The sequence below is a fragment of the Adelges cooleyi genome, unplaced genomic scaffold (genome assembly GCF_023614345.1).
Source record: "Adelges cooleyi isolate 19-005CV unplaced genomic scaffold, UGA_ACOO_1.1 ACOO_flye_CR_arks_rails_tigmint_CR_PRNA_8, whole genome shotgun sequence".
Lineage (NCBI taxonomy): Eukaryota > Metazoa > Arthropoda > Insecta > Hemiptera > Adelgidae > Adelges > Adelges cooleyi.
In genome coordinates this window covers 1,009,584-1,029,337 of record NW_026096513.1, presented here as the reverse complement: position 1 = coordinate 1,029,337, position 19,754 = coordinate 1,009,584, and the positions used below count along the sequence as shown (strand labels likewise).

The window sequence follows — 19,754 nt, the reverse complement described above, 5'->3', positions numbered from 1 at the left end:
CTTCGTACCCTAACTAACCTATGGACACATTTTTATCTCAACAGGCACGTTACAGTGTAACGTGTAGTCACACTGTAATTGTATTCAAGACTGTAACATATTATAACCTTAGATTCGATTAACTAGTATACTTGAATAACCTGGAATTAAGAAAAAATGCGATTAGCTTAAAAATTATATGGAATAAGGCGCGCTGCTTAAAAAAAAATATCCATACCTAATGAATCAACAACATATACTTGTAAAATTGCTCGTAAGAGAGTATGCAGATCGAATTTATGATATATTCTTAAAAAAAATACACATATAGAGAAAGAGATGAAAATAAAAATAATTTAGTGGGTGATGGGAACAATATTAGGTATGTATATAATATGATAACTTGTTATTTTAGGCAATAATTGAGAATAGGTCTTTTAGACCAAAAGCACAGATAATAATAATACATAGTAGAATATCAATGTTGTATAACCAGATTTGGTTTTTTATCTTTAAAACCGAAAGCACACGAGTTTAATGTCTAATCAATTATCAGGGCTTTGAACCCGATTGGGACGAATTAAATCATATAAACTCCAAAAACCGATATTAACCCAATTAATTATTTCGGTTAGCCAAACATGAAATGAAAAATATAATTATTGATTATATATAACCCGAATAACGCTAACCCAATTAAATAGTTCGGGTTCAAAGCCCTGAAACATATAGTGGTGACCAATTACATTAAAATGTGCAATTATATCCATATTCCTTATTTTAAATCGCGTCGATTTGGCTTTGTTCTATACAGTATAATAATTTTAGTAAATTATGTCCTTGCCCTTGGCTTTGGTATAATAATACAAAACAATGACGGTACTAGGAAACTAATGAATATGGAAGCCAACTTGGCTGTAGGAAACGCAATTTGGTCAGTGATGGGTCTGAAATTAAATGCAGTATATATTTAGTTTATACTCGTACACATATATCTATGTGTAAGCATACTTGTAAATTATATTGTTATTGTTAAACATTTTGTTCCATACCATTATTAATAGGTTTTCACAAATTAATAATTTACAAACGCTTATGACTTATTGGTTAGTTTATTTGTATTTTATTCATTAAATATCTCGTATTTTCATAATTATAAGAAGCTTTCTAATATCATTTTTATCAGTTTTCTATTATAGAATTTGACTTTTAAATTTTATTGATTTTAGCATTTTTTTTTTTTAGTTTCGTGTGAACTTTTAAGGTTTGCGCGTATTTAATGCTTCAAAATTAGTACTACATTTTTAATATTTAATTTCTAAACGCTTATTAAGACTGATTATAACCAATTTTTGCAAACCTTTTTTTTTTTATTATGTATAGTTAATGTATAGTTGAGTGTATGTTTAGTTGAAATTAAATGCGCCCTGTAAGAAGTTTAACGAACAAATAAATAACCATCGAATTTGGATCACTCCACGTCATGAGTCATGTGCAAGGACTTTAAGGGTATTTATTTATAATATAATAGTATTATTGTTCAGTGTAAATTTAATTGAATTAAAATATTTTAAACTATTATTTTATTAGGTTAACCTGCACAATGTGTAAAACTGTTCATTAATAAACCTGTAGACACAAAAAGCAATTCGTTTGAATTTGGTTTGTTTCCAATGAAACTGTTACCAACGCTAAAAAGCTATTTTTATGAATTCTACTATTTATAGTATTGAGTACTTGTGCGTATAAAGAAAATCACAATGTACATAGTGCAATCTTTAATCCACACGCATAATTACTGAATATCAAAATTGGCACAATCAAGTATATCTAAATTCATGCGAAACATTGAAGCGTTCATAGCATTGTGAAATGTTCAAGCAAAACTTGTGAATTATTATTATTATATATATATATATATATATTTTTTTTTTTTTAATAACGAGGCAGAAAATGAAATACATTGCAAAACGTTAACATATATACAAATCACGAAATTCATGAAGGTCCATAGTAACGCATTAATACATATTTTTTTAATATCACATTAATTATTAAGAACAAAAAAAAACTAAGAAGTTAGATAGTTTGGTTTTAAACGATGAATTAAAGTTTCGAAACGACGATCTACTTCGATGATATTTTTTTTAGTGTACGAGTAGATTATTAACGTTTAAATTATTATAATAAATTAACAAAACAAGTACATATATTATTTAAATAAAAAAATCGACCCGGTTTAACTAGAAAAACTATTATAATTTAAACGCATCACCACGAAACGTTAAAGGTTATCTTGTTTGTTATAATTTTGCAGTTGTATTTTACTTGATAGAATGGATTGTGTACATAAATTGTATCGCAATGATTTGACTGATGTACATTAAAATGATCTTTACTTTAAAATGATTGAATTGTTTATTTACCACCTTTCAAATGGATCGAAAGCACAAAAGTCCCGCATTTAAAATATAAGGACTACTATTGACTATGCTGTCTTACATATTTAGGGAGAGATCCTCGAAAGGTAAAAAACGACCACTCCAAAATAAAACCCGGTGTAGAGATAGCAAAGAAGAATCATGAGTCAAATGACTGAAATAAGGGTTAGCCAACATGATTGCTGACGTTTGCAAAGTGGACAAGCCACTAGAAAATGAAGTATTTTATTTATTGTAGGGTGTAATTAATGAGTTCCCTTGTTTTATTTAACTGAAATCCAGTTTAAAAAAATGTATAGTTAAAAGTAGAATCAAAATTAGAAAAAACAATCAATTCCCTAGGGCCTAGGGAGGCGGTTGGGACTTGGGAGTCGAGATAAAAATCTGAAAAAATTATCGAATTTGTTTCGTGATTAGAACCACATCCTATGTGCATGCATTCTTAATGAAATCATCATGATACACGGTACACACTACACCCTATTATTTAATAATATAAGCAAATTTATGTATTAAGTGTATAATGTAATATTTAATGATAATTATAGTAATTTCAATAAATGCATTATACTGCACGGTGCATGGTACTGCAAACGTGCGTGGGATTGAATTCGTTAATTGTTCCATAATTTATTGTAATTATAACATAATAATATTAATAATATAGTTATAATTAATATTAATAACAACAACGATATTTGTTGATATTCAAACTAAAACTTGTAAAACAGTCATGACGTCGAACCGTTTCAAAAAAAAAAAAATAATAGTAATAATAATAAAACCTTGGCAATAATAATTATTTTATTCGGTGACCTTGTGCGATTAAGACTGACTCTCTTGTTATGACTTCCGTGTCGTATTTATCCGGGCAATACCTGTCGTTGTCCGTTTTGGGTGTCTTCGCCGTAACTGCAGGCGATAGTCTATACACTTGCCAATCAGCCAATGTAGAACGATCGTTTCCTTATTGTATATTATCTTTATAATAATTAAAAAAAAAAATGGGTTGATTGACCAAATAAAACAACCTTCGAAGTACACACTATTCAAACCGTGTAGTATTCACAAAGCTTTAAACCGTGTATCCTAATATATGTTGAATAAATAATGGTAACGTGCAAGTGTATTTATATATATATATATATATATATATACACTTGCATGTTACTATTACTTATTGTCTCGTTCGAAGGCAACACTCGATTGATTGATGTTTATTTGCTCAAGTAATAATATGATAAGACGTCACGCGCACCTATTTTTTTAAAGAGTTTTCATAGGTAATTTTTTATAAGAAAAATTTAAATTTATAAAGTGAAATGGAAGATAGCATTTAAATAGGTGTAGTCGCCGAGTATTTTTAATATCGTCATTTGTTGCATCATTATATACGTAATAAATAAAAACAGTAAAATACATTTTTTTATTCAACCACAAAGATACATTTTTCAAAAATTGATGGTATTTTAATATAACGAATCTTATATACAAATGAATGGGTCAGTTATTAATACACTCATAGAACTAGTACAGTTTGCAAATGCATTGATTGTACATAGTTTTTTTATTTTAGTTATTGAAATTATTTTATATAGATTTCAAACGAATCTCATTTTTGAATTTCTAACAATACTTCTATTTTTTTAATAATACATCCATTTATTTTATAAATCCATTATAGGTTGTACTGATGGATAACTCTGTAACAGCTCATGCTTATAATAAATAACGCTGTGTAACTAATTTAAATTATATTAATAAGGAGTGAACTGAGAAAATATTGATTAGAATATGAATAATGTTTTGTTTTTTGTTGACGATACCTCTACTGATTTATTTTTTTAGCATAAATAGTTATAAAATAATAAAATATTTAGTTTTAACATAATACAAATATTGTTAATTTACTAAAGTAGTAACTAATAGTGATTTAAATAATATACTATAACAACCTATAGGTAAGAGTGTAGGTCCACCAGTTAAGATTAAATTAATCAGTGACGTATTTGAAGGAGCGACTTGTGAGTGTCCCTCCTCTCCCGCCTTTTGGTTGACCTTTACATATGCTTCTTATTCTACTTGCGGTGTAAACAAATTAAAAAAAGAAAATTATACATTAGCTTAGAGATTAAACATTTTTTACTTTGAAAATAGATTATAATGCGTTCATACTTCATGTCTAGATAATTGTAGATACAAGTGTAAGCTCTAAGCACGGTCTTAGTATTTTGTTTATTTTGAATTCGTTGCTATAATGTGGTATCATCACTTCACTTTTTTTGGCGTCCATGTTAGTATTAATATACTTTATATTGTGGGGTACCTTTGTAAGAGATAATATAATAGTATAAAATGCCACCGTCCTTGAGTACGTTATCTTTTTTTTTGCTTGGGGCCTATGACCTATAACAACATGCTCCTGGTCGTTTTTATAGGCGCACGTAAATAACTTGAGGTGTACAAATATTACACAAAACCATTAATAATGTTATATTTTGTCAAGGCTGAACCGTTGTTACAATATAATGTACAACATACTAATATTATTATTAGTTATTGCTATTAGAAAGAAACTGCCGAAAGTAAAACGATTAGAACGGTAGCGTTTACAGATACTGTACTTATTTGACACATTTTATAAATATATATATTTCATTAAAATATATTATAGTAGTTTATTGTTCATGTGCATAACTATACTATTATGCTGGTAACTACACCTCATGTACAGTAATAGCATTTTTTGACGGTCTTCGCCGACTGAGAGGAAGTGAGCATTATTGTAAATTTGTATCGTTTAAGATTTTATATATTTTTTTAATGTACGGTTAGAATCTGGATTAAACGCTTTGCTTTATCGCTTCTTCTCAAGGTACAAAAAAATTATACACTGTAGCTTTTTATAGATAAAATTCTCGTCATTGACGTTATTTTTTTCCGTGTACGCTTGAGATTAAAACATAAACTCTAAACACATTCTCGTTTACACTATCTGTCCCGAATAATACAATTATTCGATTGATTGGCTGCTAGACGAGTGTGCGAGTGTGCGAGATAATAGCTAGATAATTGTTGTTTATTTTGTTAAATGTTCAAATTATATTAGCACTTGTATTGCTTATAATGTTAACTCTTACAGATAGAATATAATTTAACGCGGAAACGTCGACAGATGTTAAACAGGGCTTGTACAAGGACAACGCATTTGAAGCAAGTACCTAAAGGAATTGACACTGCGCAAAAATAAGTCTCGCCAAAGGCCTTAGTAGTAAATATATATATATATATATATATATATAATATAATATCTAATAGCTGCTCGCTCTGCAGGGTCGTCCGAAATAGGCTTAAAACCTTCCTTGGGACAACACAAGATCCGTGTCTAAATAATAATAATTGTGATAATTGATAAATAATATGCGGCAGTTTCCCCAAAACAGGCGAATTAGTTAGTGCCATTATTTTATGACAATATGGAAACACGGTCGTAATGTGTTGTAAAAACCTAACAGGTCGACGATAAAGAGTAGACGGTAACAGCAAGCGTTTTATGTTGATGTTACCGGATGACCGTGACAATATGTGATCGAATCCCGACGAAAACAACCCAATTAATAGGATTGTGCAGGATAATAAAATATATTGTGGGCACATACGATTATCGCATATATATTAAAAAATACCGAAAAATGGCAAATCATTTGGTTTTTTTTTTTAACAAAAAGAAAACATGTTTAATTGTCTTATAGCGTTACACTGTACGCAAATACAAGTCATAATCTATAGTTGTAGACTGTAGTGAATAATCCAGCGCCATCCGGTCGTGGCAGAAAAACAAGAAAAGAGTATATAATTGTATAAATTACTGGAAACTGAAATTTGCAGGACCAAACTGTATTCGTCCAGGACAATTTATCAATCGTTTCCGTTCACGCCTATATAGGTTAAACTAATAGAGCAATTTAAATGGAATTTACACGATATAAGAAAAAACTTATACAATATTATGTAAATGATACTTCTCAAACTTTCAAGTCGATCAGAGACGTATAGGCTACAGCTCGAAAAAAACATGCAAAAGTATAACAAAATAATTATGTGCTCAAAACATAATAAAAACGATGGACACGTCAACTTTGGGCCACATCGGTTGCGATCGGTGGCATTGGTTATTACTTACCAAAATACAGCTGATGGCATGCAGGAGACGCCACTTGCGTTATCATGACCATTAATCATCGCCCGTCGTTAGTTATTAGTTTTAGTTATTAACACAATAAACTATTACAGTGTTTGATATTTTCTCATTTAATTAAGTATATATATATATTATGGCGTTGTTTTTAAAACAAGTGGTAGGTGTAACGCTTGTCGTTAAAAAAAAATATAGGGTCTTAACGTACAAAAATATTGTTTTCTTTTCAATGTGACAAAATAGTTTAATTTTCAAATGAAGGTGACATAGCTACATGTTTCTTATTGGCTTTTCGACGCTTCTATATCTTATCGTTATGTGAAAAATCTGAATTATGAATAACTACAACATTTTACGAAATTTATAAATGCGATATTCCAACACGACCGTTTCGCAAACTCAGTATACTAAAAAAGAATGTTATAATATAAAACTTTAAAAATCTGTGATATCAATTCGCTCATAATCAAGTATTCGAAGTATTGCTATACCGTGTAATATAAGTTTACCAAACATATAAATGTAATGTTACAAATTTTTTATTTTTAACAAGTATTTTGTATTTTGTTTTTAGTCGAAAACATACTGTATTTTGCCCAACCTTGTATATATATATATGTATTTTTTTTTTACCTAACGATACATACATTGAGTTCGCGAAGTGCTTTTGTTGAGATTTTTTACCGCATCTAAAAAAAGGTGAAATTGTTACAAAACCACAAAATATAATAATATAGTGCGTATTAACTATTATAATATCTCATCGCCGACTAGTGCTCTCTAATTATTTCCACGGTAGCCCGAATAGCGACGCACCACGGTTTATGGTCATTTTGAAATCCGTTTTTCGTCATCATTATCATTACAATCATCATCATTACTCTCATTATTGTTATTATTAACAGTAGTAGTAATTGTAGCTGATATATTATTATAATAATACTAAGTAACATTAATTGTATATATACATATATATATATATATATATATATGGGTCGAAACGTCAAATACGAACGAACTTTTGAAACACCCCCCCTCGCGGATTTTTTTAAAACTTACCCTGCATGTTTGTTACGATAAAAATAATGGTCTCAATTTTTTTTTTAAATCATTCTGGCTATGGTCTTATATGGTCTTTTTAGTTTTTTCTTTACTCTATTTGTTTTATGGGTTTTTCACAGTATCTTAGGACATGAAAAAAAAAATTATTAAAAATACATTTTCTATGTAAAATAATCTCAGCTTTCTGAAAAAATTTAGATTTTTTTTTAAAGTCATTATAATTGAGTTTATAATCTGTATAGTTGGTTTTTCGTGATATAAAACTACCTACTAGTTATAGTCAAACTGGTACAAGTTACAATTCAATTTGTAAAATAATGCGTTATAGTTATTCATATTTGGTAACATTTTTTTTTTTCTATTAATAAAATTACAAAAAAAAAACCTTGTCGGGTAAGTGTTTCATTTAGTTTGTCCATCAGTTATGGTGAACGCTTTAAAAACTATTTTTTTGATGACATATGTTTGAGCATTAGGCACAAGGACCAGGGAGCAGGGAAATATAATCTGGTCAATAATCCTGCTAATCGAAACCCAAACCTGTAAGATATCTAATTCCTGCTAGAGTGTGCGAATAGCCAAATGCTGATCGGACGACTATTAATATTAGATATGTATTATTATTGTACAGGTACGATCCGATGTACGTTGTTTGGGCACACCGAACGCGCGCATTGCCAAGGTCAAGGTAATCTAGTTTGGTTCTGTGTATAACGATTAACCGCTCGTGTGTGTGTGTGTGTGTGTACACGCAAATTTGATTAAAATCAAATATATATTTTAACAGTTCATACCTATACTGATAGCGCATATTGTTATTATATCCAATGGTGTGGAGGTTTTGAGAAAAAAATTCTCAAAAAAAAAAAAACCGAAATCGGAAAACCACATGTTTATGCGACGTTCAAAACGGACGGACGCGATTTAATCGAGCCGGTGAACTGCTGTTAAAGGTCATTGTAAAAAAAAAACTACGTTGCCGTCGAGTCATTGCCAATGTTATCCGGAAGTTTAGCATAAATTATATTATTTACTTATACACGTATACACTCGTGTGGCTAATAGATCAAACGTTTATTTTTTTTTGGTAAAAACAAATTTCAACAGTCATTATTATATAAGAAAAAGAAAATTATACAACGCGTAGACCGTAGCCGGTCGGGTCCGGCCTATTGTACATAATAATATACTAGGATGACTGTTATGGTATTTCCACAACGTAAACAAAATAAATAAATACTATACCTATAATTATAAGTTTTTGTTGGAGGGAGGGGAGAGGGGAATTCATTTTATTTCTTCAAAGTCGTTTAGTTAAAATAAATCGGTTGAATTTTGACGGAATGCAAACAATGGAGAGTTAAATACTGCAACGGTCAACGTGAAGATACTGTTCATAGACGAACAGATTGTCCCACAACTAATAAGGACACACAAACTGTTTTTAGTTATTATGTCAGAAGGGTAATTTACAGCATCAGTAGGAGGAAATGAAAACGTCTGATGGCCGCGCCAGCTAGATAACCGGTCGACATTTTCCACGCCTGTTTTTAGAATAAATCAATTATTGGACAATTTGATTAATGAATAATTATTATTGTATCAGTCTTTAGAAGTACATATTGTCGGAAGTTTTTTTTTTCTTATTTCAGTAATCAGTTCTCATTGCGTTGTAATAACATAAATAATTTCCATCAAATTATGTACCGGTATATTGCACGTGACACTGTAAATTTAATCAAATTTTAATGGGTGCCAATAAAAATCGCGTGATAAATGTTTTCCTCGAATTTCGTATCTGCACTTTCATTTTATGGTAATTTTTTTTTATTGCTAGAGAGAGAAAATTGCCATTGTAGAATTGTGTAACTCATTTAACGGCTGGCGCAGTAACAATTAATAGGTGTACAATCATTTTCCGAACATTAATTATTTTTATTAAAAAGATTCGAAATTAAATAAAGACAATTTCACGGCAGCTGTATGACACAATGTCAATTTCCAGTGTCCAGCATTACTATTTTTCTTATTATTGTATTTTCTATTAGACAACCTGTTTAATTATTAGGAAACCCCTTCCCTAGTATGGAGCAGCGATGGTCCCACATAAGCTGCTTAAGCTGTTACCGATTGCTATTTTCTGCAACAACTTGTTAATTCTAATTAAAATTATTAATGAACACCAAAATTGTTTCAGAAATGAAATACTTATTTTAACTGAGTTATTTGTATCAATATTTACTCACCTCGCACAAAATGACTCTTCAGAACAAGTTCCATACAAAAATAAGATGATTGATGATAAAATAACTAACATTAATTGGTTTGTAACAAAAATGTACAATAATTAATATGGACTTCCTTTTACGTTTTGAGTGAATGTAATGTCAGTGAAATTGTATGCACAAAACATAATATGCAAAACAAAGCCTACGAAAAAAAGCAAACGCTTAAGTCGCAACAGCTAATCGAGCTCTAAATTCATAAATGAGTTATGTAAATAGTAATGAAATATTATTTTACCATATGAGTTGACATTCAAAAAATAAGAAACTACAGAAGACAGACATTTCAAGAGATTTGATTGATATAAATTGAAAAAGGGTAATTCAAAAATAACTGGTTAGAGTTGCAAATGACTTCCTCGAAGTTAGATAAATTGTTTATGAGCTCCAAAGTGAAAGGACGACGCATAGGGAGGAGCGATACGATATTGGTCCCCGCTGGTCTTGGATTACATTTACAAATTAATTATTATTATAACATTTTCAATTCCGGTAGGCAAATCAAATTATTCGCACTACAAACATCAATGTTAGATATAACAGCGATAATGAAGGCCAGAATATATATATTATATTGTATGATCTAACTACTTAATTAATTAATCTTTTTTAAATTTATACTTGTTTCAGTACACGTTCACGTGGCTGGAGAGTAAAGAAGAAGAATTGTTGTTTTAATAAGACTTTGATTTTACTAGTACTATTACAAAAATAAAATGTACACATTTAATATTATTTGAAAAATATGACAACTAGTTGCGTTGCCCTGGCTTCGCCCAGAGGGGGGGGGGGCTATGCAATATGTTAAACTGTCCATATGTCAGCTGTGAGCTTTAGGCACGCAACGCCATCTATTGGAATAAACTTTCAATGAAATTTAAAATTTTCCAATTTTCCAGGCAACTTTTCCAATTTTTTTCCCGCTAAAACCTTATTCGGACTATTACGAATATAAAAAAAAAAAATTGAGCCAAATCGGTCCAGCCGTTCTCAAGTGATGCGATCATCAACGAACAGCGTTTCATTTTTATTTATATAGATTTGTTATACAATCATTAACTGTTAACCATACGCCATACAGCATACTGCCTAACATACATTACAGTTTGTGATTATATCTAGGTGTTGGGCGTTTTATGGGTACAGCGCTATTTGGTCTGTATACTTGCAATTATTGAGGCCCATTAAAGGCAATTTTCGCTAAAACTTAACAGTAAGATATAATATGTAAGCATAATATTATTTTCACCATTGGATTCATTTTGATATTTAATTTTTTTTTGTTAAACTTTTACAGGGTGATCGTTTTATCGTGAACCACTCAATATCTCATGACTCGCAGGGTTTAATAAGAAATTAAATTTTCTTTCTCATATTATTTTTATACAATGTGATATCAATTTTTCACATTTTTTTTTGTTTTTACTTCCCTCTCAACTTAGTTTTTTTTATAGCAATTATTGAAGCTTAAATCGTAACGCTTACATTTCATTAACTATTTAATGTAGGAAGGGGGGTAAAAACAAACAATTTTTTAAAATTGAGATCACATTGTATAAAAACATTATGAAAAAAATTTAATTTCTTTTTTGGAATGTATCCAACACACAAAACTACACAAATTAATTTAAAATAGACTAAGCCTACACATGATGTTAAAATAGTTTTTAATTTTCTTATATATAATGTACACTTAGGCTAATAACTAAATTGTTGAAGCCTGTATTTGTACTCAATATAAAAAAAAACATTTGGATTCTTCATAGCATTATTAGGTATCGGTTGGGCACATTTTTATAATTAATAATTTTAATGTGAAAAATTGCAATTTTTACAATAACATAAAAACGAAAGTTAAAAATGTGATCCTTAAATGTATATTTTTTTCATTTTCAAGAGAGATTTTACTTATGAATAACATATTTTTTTTTTTTAATATTTGTCTATAAATAATTAAAAATGAGTGGACTGAGTTATTAACAATTGACTACAGTCTACACTCTACTTCTTAATAAATGGATTCTTAAAACAAAAATGATGCTCGGATATCATTCTTTGTAAAGTAAAATATTTCACAATGAATTTTATGAATTTAAAATAAGATCACATGATAATGGAATTGACATATCAGTTTTTTTTTAATATTCCTAGAAAAACGTAATTGTTCCTCTTATATTTTTTACTGTCAATTTAAAATCTAAAAAATATGTACAATTATAAGAATTTTCCAAATTATTTTTTTTGGTTTTTGTTAAAACAGGATGTACTTATTTTGGATTTTAAACGTTTACTCCCATTTGCCAGTATCGTTATCGTTGTACGCTTTGATTAGACATTCTGTTATCAGAACAAAATAAAATGTTTTCTGAAGTAAGTTTAATAAAATAATACGAAAAAAATCGTCAAATAATTTAACTATTAAGAACATATTTTATAAAAAGTATTTAATTGAACATCTCTTTTAAAGTTTATAATATTTTAAATTTAATACATACTATTATCAAGTTATCAATTATTCATAGCATTCTTGTTATTTTAGTGGTAGGTACATAGCAGATGAGTAAGATGATTTTATAGTAATATCATTGATTTATGAATATTTGTATTTAATCAATGTTAATATGAGAAATTTAAAAATTACTTGTTCTTATATCTTTTTGTTTAAATTAGATGTTTGAGATGTGTTGAGAGCTGTAAATGACTTTAATAGAGTGGCACGAAACTGTGTTTGTAATAGGCGATCAAATAGTTTCAGCAACATTCAATAGTGAAAATTGTAAAGTATTTGACAAAAATGGATTCCAGTGGATTGTGGATAAACAATTTTCTAGATTCTTTGGCGTATTTAAAGATCCACGTGAATGGAATCAAGTAAATTTTGTTTTACTATTAGTATAATATACCAGAGATATACTGAAACCATAATTGTATTGTTTTAAAAGATAAACTTTGTAATGGCGATGTTTAGCAGAAATTATTGTTCACAAAATTATTTTTAATCTATACTAAAATATGATAATTATATAATGGCCATTCTCACTGATTTGGCTTAATTAAAAAGTATTGTTTGACATCACTTAAAATTATAGGCTAAACAACTATTCTTAAATTTTAAGCTATAATAATGAGAATAGCCACTTGCTAGTAATTTATTGTATTTAATTTTGGCAGCCTAGCTACAATTTGTTTGATTTAAATAGCTAAAAAATATTTCACTACTTGTTCGACTATCATATTTCAATTATTGGTTTCTTTATAGGAAATACCAAAAACTAAGTGTGTCAAGGGTGTGTTGATGATAAAATATTCTTTTGTACTGTATTTGTTGTATGTTTTGTTTTATTTTTATCAGGAGGAAGTCTCAATTTGGATCAAATGGATAATAAATGAATACAAATTAGATAACCTAAACATTTCAAAATTTAAAATTGACGGAAAGCAGTTAACATCAGATGATTTTCGTTGGAACGATATTTACATAGAAGACAAATCGGCAGTTGATGATTTTTGGATACACCTCTGCTTGTTAAAAACTATGCACAATGTGTATACAAAACTGAAGGATGATGAGAGAATAGATGTTCCTATATTACTTAAATATAAAAACAGTATTAATTTTAATCAATGTAATGAAATTTGGCAATTTTTGTTGAATTTGTTAACTGACAGCAACTATCAAACTGTTATTGAATGGATAGACGATCTTGGCACTTTTAAAATACTTAAGCCAAAGACTATATCTATCATGTGGGGTCTTATGAAAAATAATTGCACTATGGATTATGCGAAAATGGCTTCGGCAATGAGATATCATTACGGAAAAGGTGTACTAAACAGAGCTAAAGGGAAATATGTCTATAAGTTTGACGCTGACATTAAAAATATGGTCGGTCATAGCCCATTGGAAATAAAAAATATGTTTAAATAAATATAGTATTATTGTTATGTTTGTTTCTTAAAAACTTAAACTATATAAAAAAAATACATAAAAGCTTAGAAGAAGAATGGCCTAAGGTGTAACTTGTCCATTGTGTTTTCGTTAGATGTTGGCCATATTTTTATTTACTTATAATATTGATTTTAAGATAAGCTTATAAGTAAATAACCAGTGACTAATAGACTAAAATAAAAATAGTAGTATTTAATAACACCATACATTTTTGTACAATATTTATTAAGTTAAATATAATTGAGCATTGCCATGTATTCATAGTCTTCCTTGAAAACATAGATTCTGATGTTTAACATCGTTAAACTGTATTTTTTTTGTCGTTTGATCATTAAGTATCTATTTTGTGAAATAAAGTTTATTTATGATATTTTTATAATAGTTAATATAAAAAGAAAATTAAAATGGAATAAGTTAATGTATAACTATCATGACACCGCCCGGTAGAACAATGACACAAATGCAATAATTTAAATTTTACAGGAGAACCAAAAAATTAAATTATTTTTCACTAAAATGTTAATAATTCATGAATGCACAATTAGTTATTATTACAACTACAGTTACATCGTTTTTCTACCTTATGCGTTCACTATATATAAACACATTGAGAATATTTAGTCTATTTTACCAAATTTCGCAGTTGTTTCATTGTTCTACCGGGGCGGCAATGTTATGTTTAGTATAAATTTAAAGATAATGCTGACCAACTGCCTTAAAAGAGTACAGTGTTCGCTAACACACTTCATCCTTAATCCTCGGTCATTGGTCCACAGTTTACCACGATTTTTAAAATTAATTTGATTACTTAAGTCAAACTTAAAATAATGAAATAGATAGGAACATATTAATAACAATGATATTGAAAGCGTTTAAAATACCTTTCTTAAATGATCTCAAAATATTGTCTATCGTAAGTAACAGAAAAACGGTTGAAACCAAAAACGCTCCAAACACCAAAGAATAATAAAAAAAAAAACTTTTAAAACCAGGTTTATTTGTTTATTTAAATATTTTATAATAATATGCCTTTGTTCAATATTTAATAATGAACTAAACCTAAAAAATTGTAGGTATTTGTTTTTGAACTAGTCGCATAGCCCAGCCTTGTCAATTGTACAACCAAATCATTGCATTTATAAATATTCGAAAGAGTATTAATTAAAAAAACTTAACTTACACATTATTTATTTTTTTCATGTTGTCTGTTGATAATTTTTATAAGCTTAGATGAAGAATGTTGGAACGAATAAATATAAAATTATTTTTTCGTGATAATTCAAGGAGTAAAATACTTAAATAAAGCAGATTTTTGAGGTCTAGAATACCTTTTTTTAAAAAATATTTTTTTTAAAACATAATTAATATAGTTCAAATTTTAATTTTTACATAAAAGTATTTAAATATATATACTACTATAAATTTATTTGGAGTTAATACCATCAAAGGCCAGAAGTTATCCGACCAACATTTTCCAACATACAAAAACATTATTAAATTAAAAAAAAATATACTTTCATAGAACTACACCAGGATAATACTATTTCGTTTTTAAAAATTTAAATCAATTGACATAAATTGATAAATATATCTTCTTTTATGTGTAAATATCATTTAACTAAAATTATAGTTTGTTATTACTAATTAGCCAATTGTTGTCGACTGTCGTTGCCATTTACTAACTTTTAAAATTAAGTAAATGCAAATTTAATTATTTAGTTAAGTTTATTATCATGTAGTATCACAAATAATATTTATTTAGTAAAAGGTAAATTTTAGACAGAGATCCCTGTATACAAATGAAATAATAGATCTTGTTTTGTTTGATCTTGATATTGTGTGCAGTAAGTTATTGAGGCTATTGGCAAATTGATTATTTTTTTTAATCGATATAGGCTTTATTTATAAAATGTCTTCAATGACACGTCGCTTTAACAACATCGACATTCGAAGAAATCGTTTGAAACGCTATGACGTTAACGCATCCCACTGAAGTTCCAGTGGAGTCTTTTAATTCGTGTTTTAGTTTCCAACATCCAAAAGGTAGCAACGGTATTTTGGTAACCACTTCATCTTTAAGTATTTGACGTATTCCCTGTCAAATTCAATTTAATACTTCAATTTAAATTCGCTATTTGACATTTTATAAAGCAGACAAATAATTTATAACAATACTAATATTAACAGTAGGTACATTCAATGTTATTTAGCCAATTAAATTCGTCGCAAAACCTCCACTGACGAACTATTTGTATCATAACAATTTTTTTTTTTGACGTTTTAATTAAGCTGTAAAATAGGGATAATAATTTAAAAATTCTTAAAGAACCGGTAAAAATATTTATTCAAAATAAGAGTGGTTTTCTGTGGTAAAAACAAGTTGTTCCGGTCACACTACACACGAACTTAGTCATTTCAGATGAAAATTAATAAGCATAGTGTAAAATTGAGTTGAGGGGGAATCGTGTTTAAAAATATTGTTTTCGTACAGACCTTTTTTACGGCGCATTCATTAGGCAAATCAACGAACTGTCTCACAACCGGAATAACACTTATATCCTCTTTTAGAAATACACAGACGTCCACTGTTCGTCCGGAAAATGCCGATTGTAATTTCCACTGCTTTTCTTTATAGTACACAGTATTTTGAGACTGTCGAATGATGAAAGCGCATACAATTATCTATGATATCATTAAATTTCGTTTTTCTAAGAACAAACCAACGACTTACAGTTATGTTTGAATTTTTATTAATATCTTTGAACACGGTAAAATGATTTGTTCCCGGCTCGTTCGAGTCTGATGAATGGTAAGTTACCTCTAACAGCGAATAATGTTTATCTTTTATGCAGTTAGATGCTTGTACCAAATGTGTTACATACGAGGGCTTTGGAACGATTTTGTAAAATAAAAACAAGTAAAAATAGTGCTGCTAGTACACCACATAATCACGTTTAATTGTTATTTATAATAGTCAGTTAAATATAAGCTTACCAAAATCGACACACCGACCGATTTACCCCATAGTGATCCTATCCATATGATAGTTGTAATAATCATTTTTAAAAAATAACTTCTTGTGGGTGTGTTCATATCAAGTTTACTAAAAGGATACGCTTGTTTCCACACTGTAGGTTTTCATAGGTACTGTAAAATTAGATTTATATCGTTGTATTCATTTCACTGCACGTCTGTGTAACCATTACCGTTGATTTCCTGAACAATCGACCTTCGACAAAATCATAACGAATGGACTAATGCGAAAGCTAAAAGTTAATCACCCGTGTACAGTAGGTACGTCCTGTAAATTCATACAACTGGGGCTGCCTGACAATGTGAGTAAACGGTAAGCAGCAGTGTGCAGTGTTTATTGTCGGCGGATACTTGTAGGCGTATATTAACAATTATTAAATGTTGCAGTGTTGGGCAAATTGTAATCAGATTAATGGTTAACGATTACAACTGAGAAATCTTACGGCTGATTAAAATCATTTATAACCGCAACAAAAACGATTTGGAGTGATTACATTATTCAGGTCTGTCGTCTGAAAACATAGACATACATTTTCTCAAAAATCTGTAGTCAACTTTTTTTTTTTATTAAAGAGAAAACAATTTAAGGGGGAGAGTCTCACTCCTGTCGTACTAAATTTACATGTGGCTTTAGTGTGATGACTGATGAATCAACTGCAGGAAATACACTCATTTTCATAAAGCATAGTTTATTTATCAGTTATCACACACTTCACATGTTTTGAAATCAAACGGACTGATCAGAAACGACTATAATAATTACGGACGTACATACATACATCCGTGATGAATGGTAACAATGCAAACGGTGATGATGATTCATGATAATATAATAATGATAATAATTACTATAGCGATAGTGTTTTTTAAATGTAGTTGTGGTTGGGTAGTCATTAAAATTTATGTAAATAAAAACTAAGCATTTTTTTAGCATAAGTTCGATAGTAATATTTAAAAACTGCATTTAAAAATAATATATTTATAGCATTAAATTGACCTGTGTAATTTTTTAAACCAAAATACATTATTTTTCTACTTTGGTTTTTTTTTCTTCTAAACGCGAAGGGATCATTCGCCTGATCATTAAGACGACACTTTTTCGTTGTAGTGTTTCTAACACACTTCAATTGTTTCACATCAAAAAAACTCCTAGATCCTAAATAAATTAAATATAGCATAAGAAAAAAATATTAGGTATAGATATCAAAAAAATAAAAACGCTACCCATAGATAAAGTTCATCTCTACACATTGTGAAAAATTAGCAAATCTACTGTTAATACTGGCTTCACATACTTGTCCCGCGCAAAGCAGTTTTGATGGAGAAAAAATTACACAACTTACCTAACTACTTAACATAATATGAAATAGATATTAACAATAATTCTCTAGTAATTTAATTAAAGTACACGATAGTATAATAATTATAATAATAATATATTTAAACTTTTATAACATGTCCAAATTCTATTAAATTGTATTGGATTTACTATTTTTTCTTTCAAATATGATAACTTCACTATTACCGATCAAATAATTAGATTTATTACAAAGTTTCACTTTCCATTTGTATGCTAGCACCTATTTATTGGTGTAAAATATTAAAAGTTCTAACATTAACGCACTCGATGCAATTTTCTTTACATTTAATCATCTCATAATTTATCTGAAATAGAAATATTGTTGTTACTCTTGTACAATATTTAAAACTATCTACTTTTAGTTAAACAATTTTCCAGTTTCAACTCGAATTTCGAAAGGCAAGTACGCCATCACATAATATACTTGGAGTTGAGCCACGCTTTTCCATAAGTGAACAGTGAAATTAAAGAATAACAAATTATACTAGTTTTGACTAGATTTAATAGTAAAAACATATAGACATTTCTCGAATAAATATGTTTAAGGTACACCTGAGATACAATAAATAGTATTTTAGCTTAACTGAAGCTATATATTTCCTTACTCATAAAATAATTGGGTTTTATTCAAATAATAATCATAAGGACCAAATTACAAATTTAAAAATCGTCGACAGCGATTTTTAAATCTACGTAATATAAAATCAATTATAGATTGCTTTTCAAGATAACGATACAATAACATAACCATAAAGCCAAAAATGCTTTATGACTGATGCAAAAAAATTAAAATCCCAATTTATAATTAAAAAAACCTTGAACCCGTAAATAAGAGTACATATTATATAATATGATTTTAATGCAATTTTGACGGTAGTGATTTTGATACATTCGAATGATTTGAATCAAACGTATAAAATTCACTATTTTAAAATAAATTACCTTCCTGATTGGCTTTTCACTTTTCAGACATTATAGTGTTACCAAATTAACAATATCTGTCCAGATGCTAACGAGTTTTTTTCCTATAATAAAAATCGATTAAAAAAAAATGGTAACGTCAAATTAGAATATAATAAGAAAAAACCAGGAGAAATAAAAATTCGCGTATTATTTTAATGGACAAATTACCTTTCTGACAAGAAGGGTTTCGAGTTAAAAAAACCTTAAAAATAACGCTAATACAATTTAATCTAAAAACAAGTTTACATGATCGAAAATTAATAACAAAATATTTTGTCCGATATTGCCTATATCTATTGCTCCTTAAATAAAATCCGTGCCCTTATGGACACACACAATTATGTTGTGACTATTGTTCGTATGCCTTATCCCGCTTACGGCTTATATATTATAATAATTGCTTTATTTAATTTCATGTACTTTTAGGGATTACAATCACAATTATTTTTATTAGTAATCAATTAGATTTTCATGATAATACATT

General features: G+C 28.7%; 2 protein-coding genes across 4 annotated transcripts; one reads left to right on the top strand and one right to left on the bottom strand.

Annotated features, from left to right (window-relative positions):
- Nucleotides 1–12,321: 12,321 nt before the first annotated feature.
- LOC126845762 (DNA-binding protein Ets97D-like) lies at nucleotides 12,322–14,162 on the top strand. 3 transcript variants are annotated; one of them, XM_050584643.1, is made up of 3 exons: nucleotides 12,322–12,506; nucleotides 12,636–12,836; nucleotides 13,318–14,162. In XM_050584643.1, the coding sequence occupies exons 2-3, from the start codon at nucleotides 12,663–12,665 to the stop codon at nucleotides 13,891–13,893; spliced, it is 750 nt and encodes a 249-aa protein (XP_050440600.1). In that variant the 5' UTR covers nucleotides 12,322–12,506; nucleotides 12,636–12,662; the 3' UTR covers nucleotides 13,894–14,162. The 3 variants fall into 3 exon arrangements, with proteins under 3 accessions (XP_050440600.1, XP_050440601.1, XP_050440602.1); XM_050584644.1 differs by having other exon boundaries at nucleotides 12,322–12,525; XM_050584645.1 differs by having other exon boundaries at nucleotides 12,322–12,541.
- Nucleotides 14,163–15,741: 1,579 nt separating this feature from the next.
- LOC126845840 (uncharacterized) lies at nucleotides 15,742–17,018 on the bottom strand. Its single transcript, XM_050584774.1, has 4 exons — nucleotides 16,909–17,018; nucleotides 16,646–16,801; nucleotides 16,408–16,566; nucleotides 15,742–16,009 (listed from the first exon to the last, which is right to left on the bottom strand). Exons 1-4 carry the CDS (start codon nucleotides 17,005–17,007, stop codon nucleotides 15,830–15,832), a joined length of 594 nt encoding a protein of 197 aa, XP_050440731.1. The 5' UTR covers nucleotides 17,008–17,018; the 3' UTR covers nucleotides 15,742–15,829.
- Nucleotides 17,019–19,754: the final 2,736 nt, after the last annotated feature.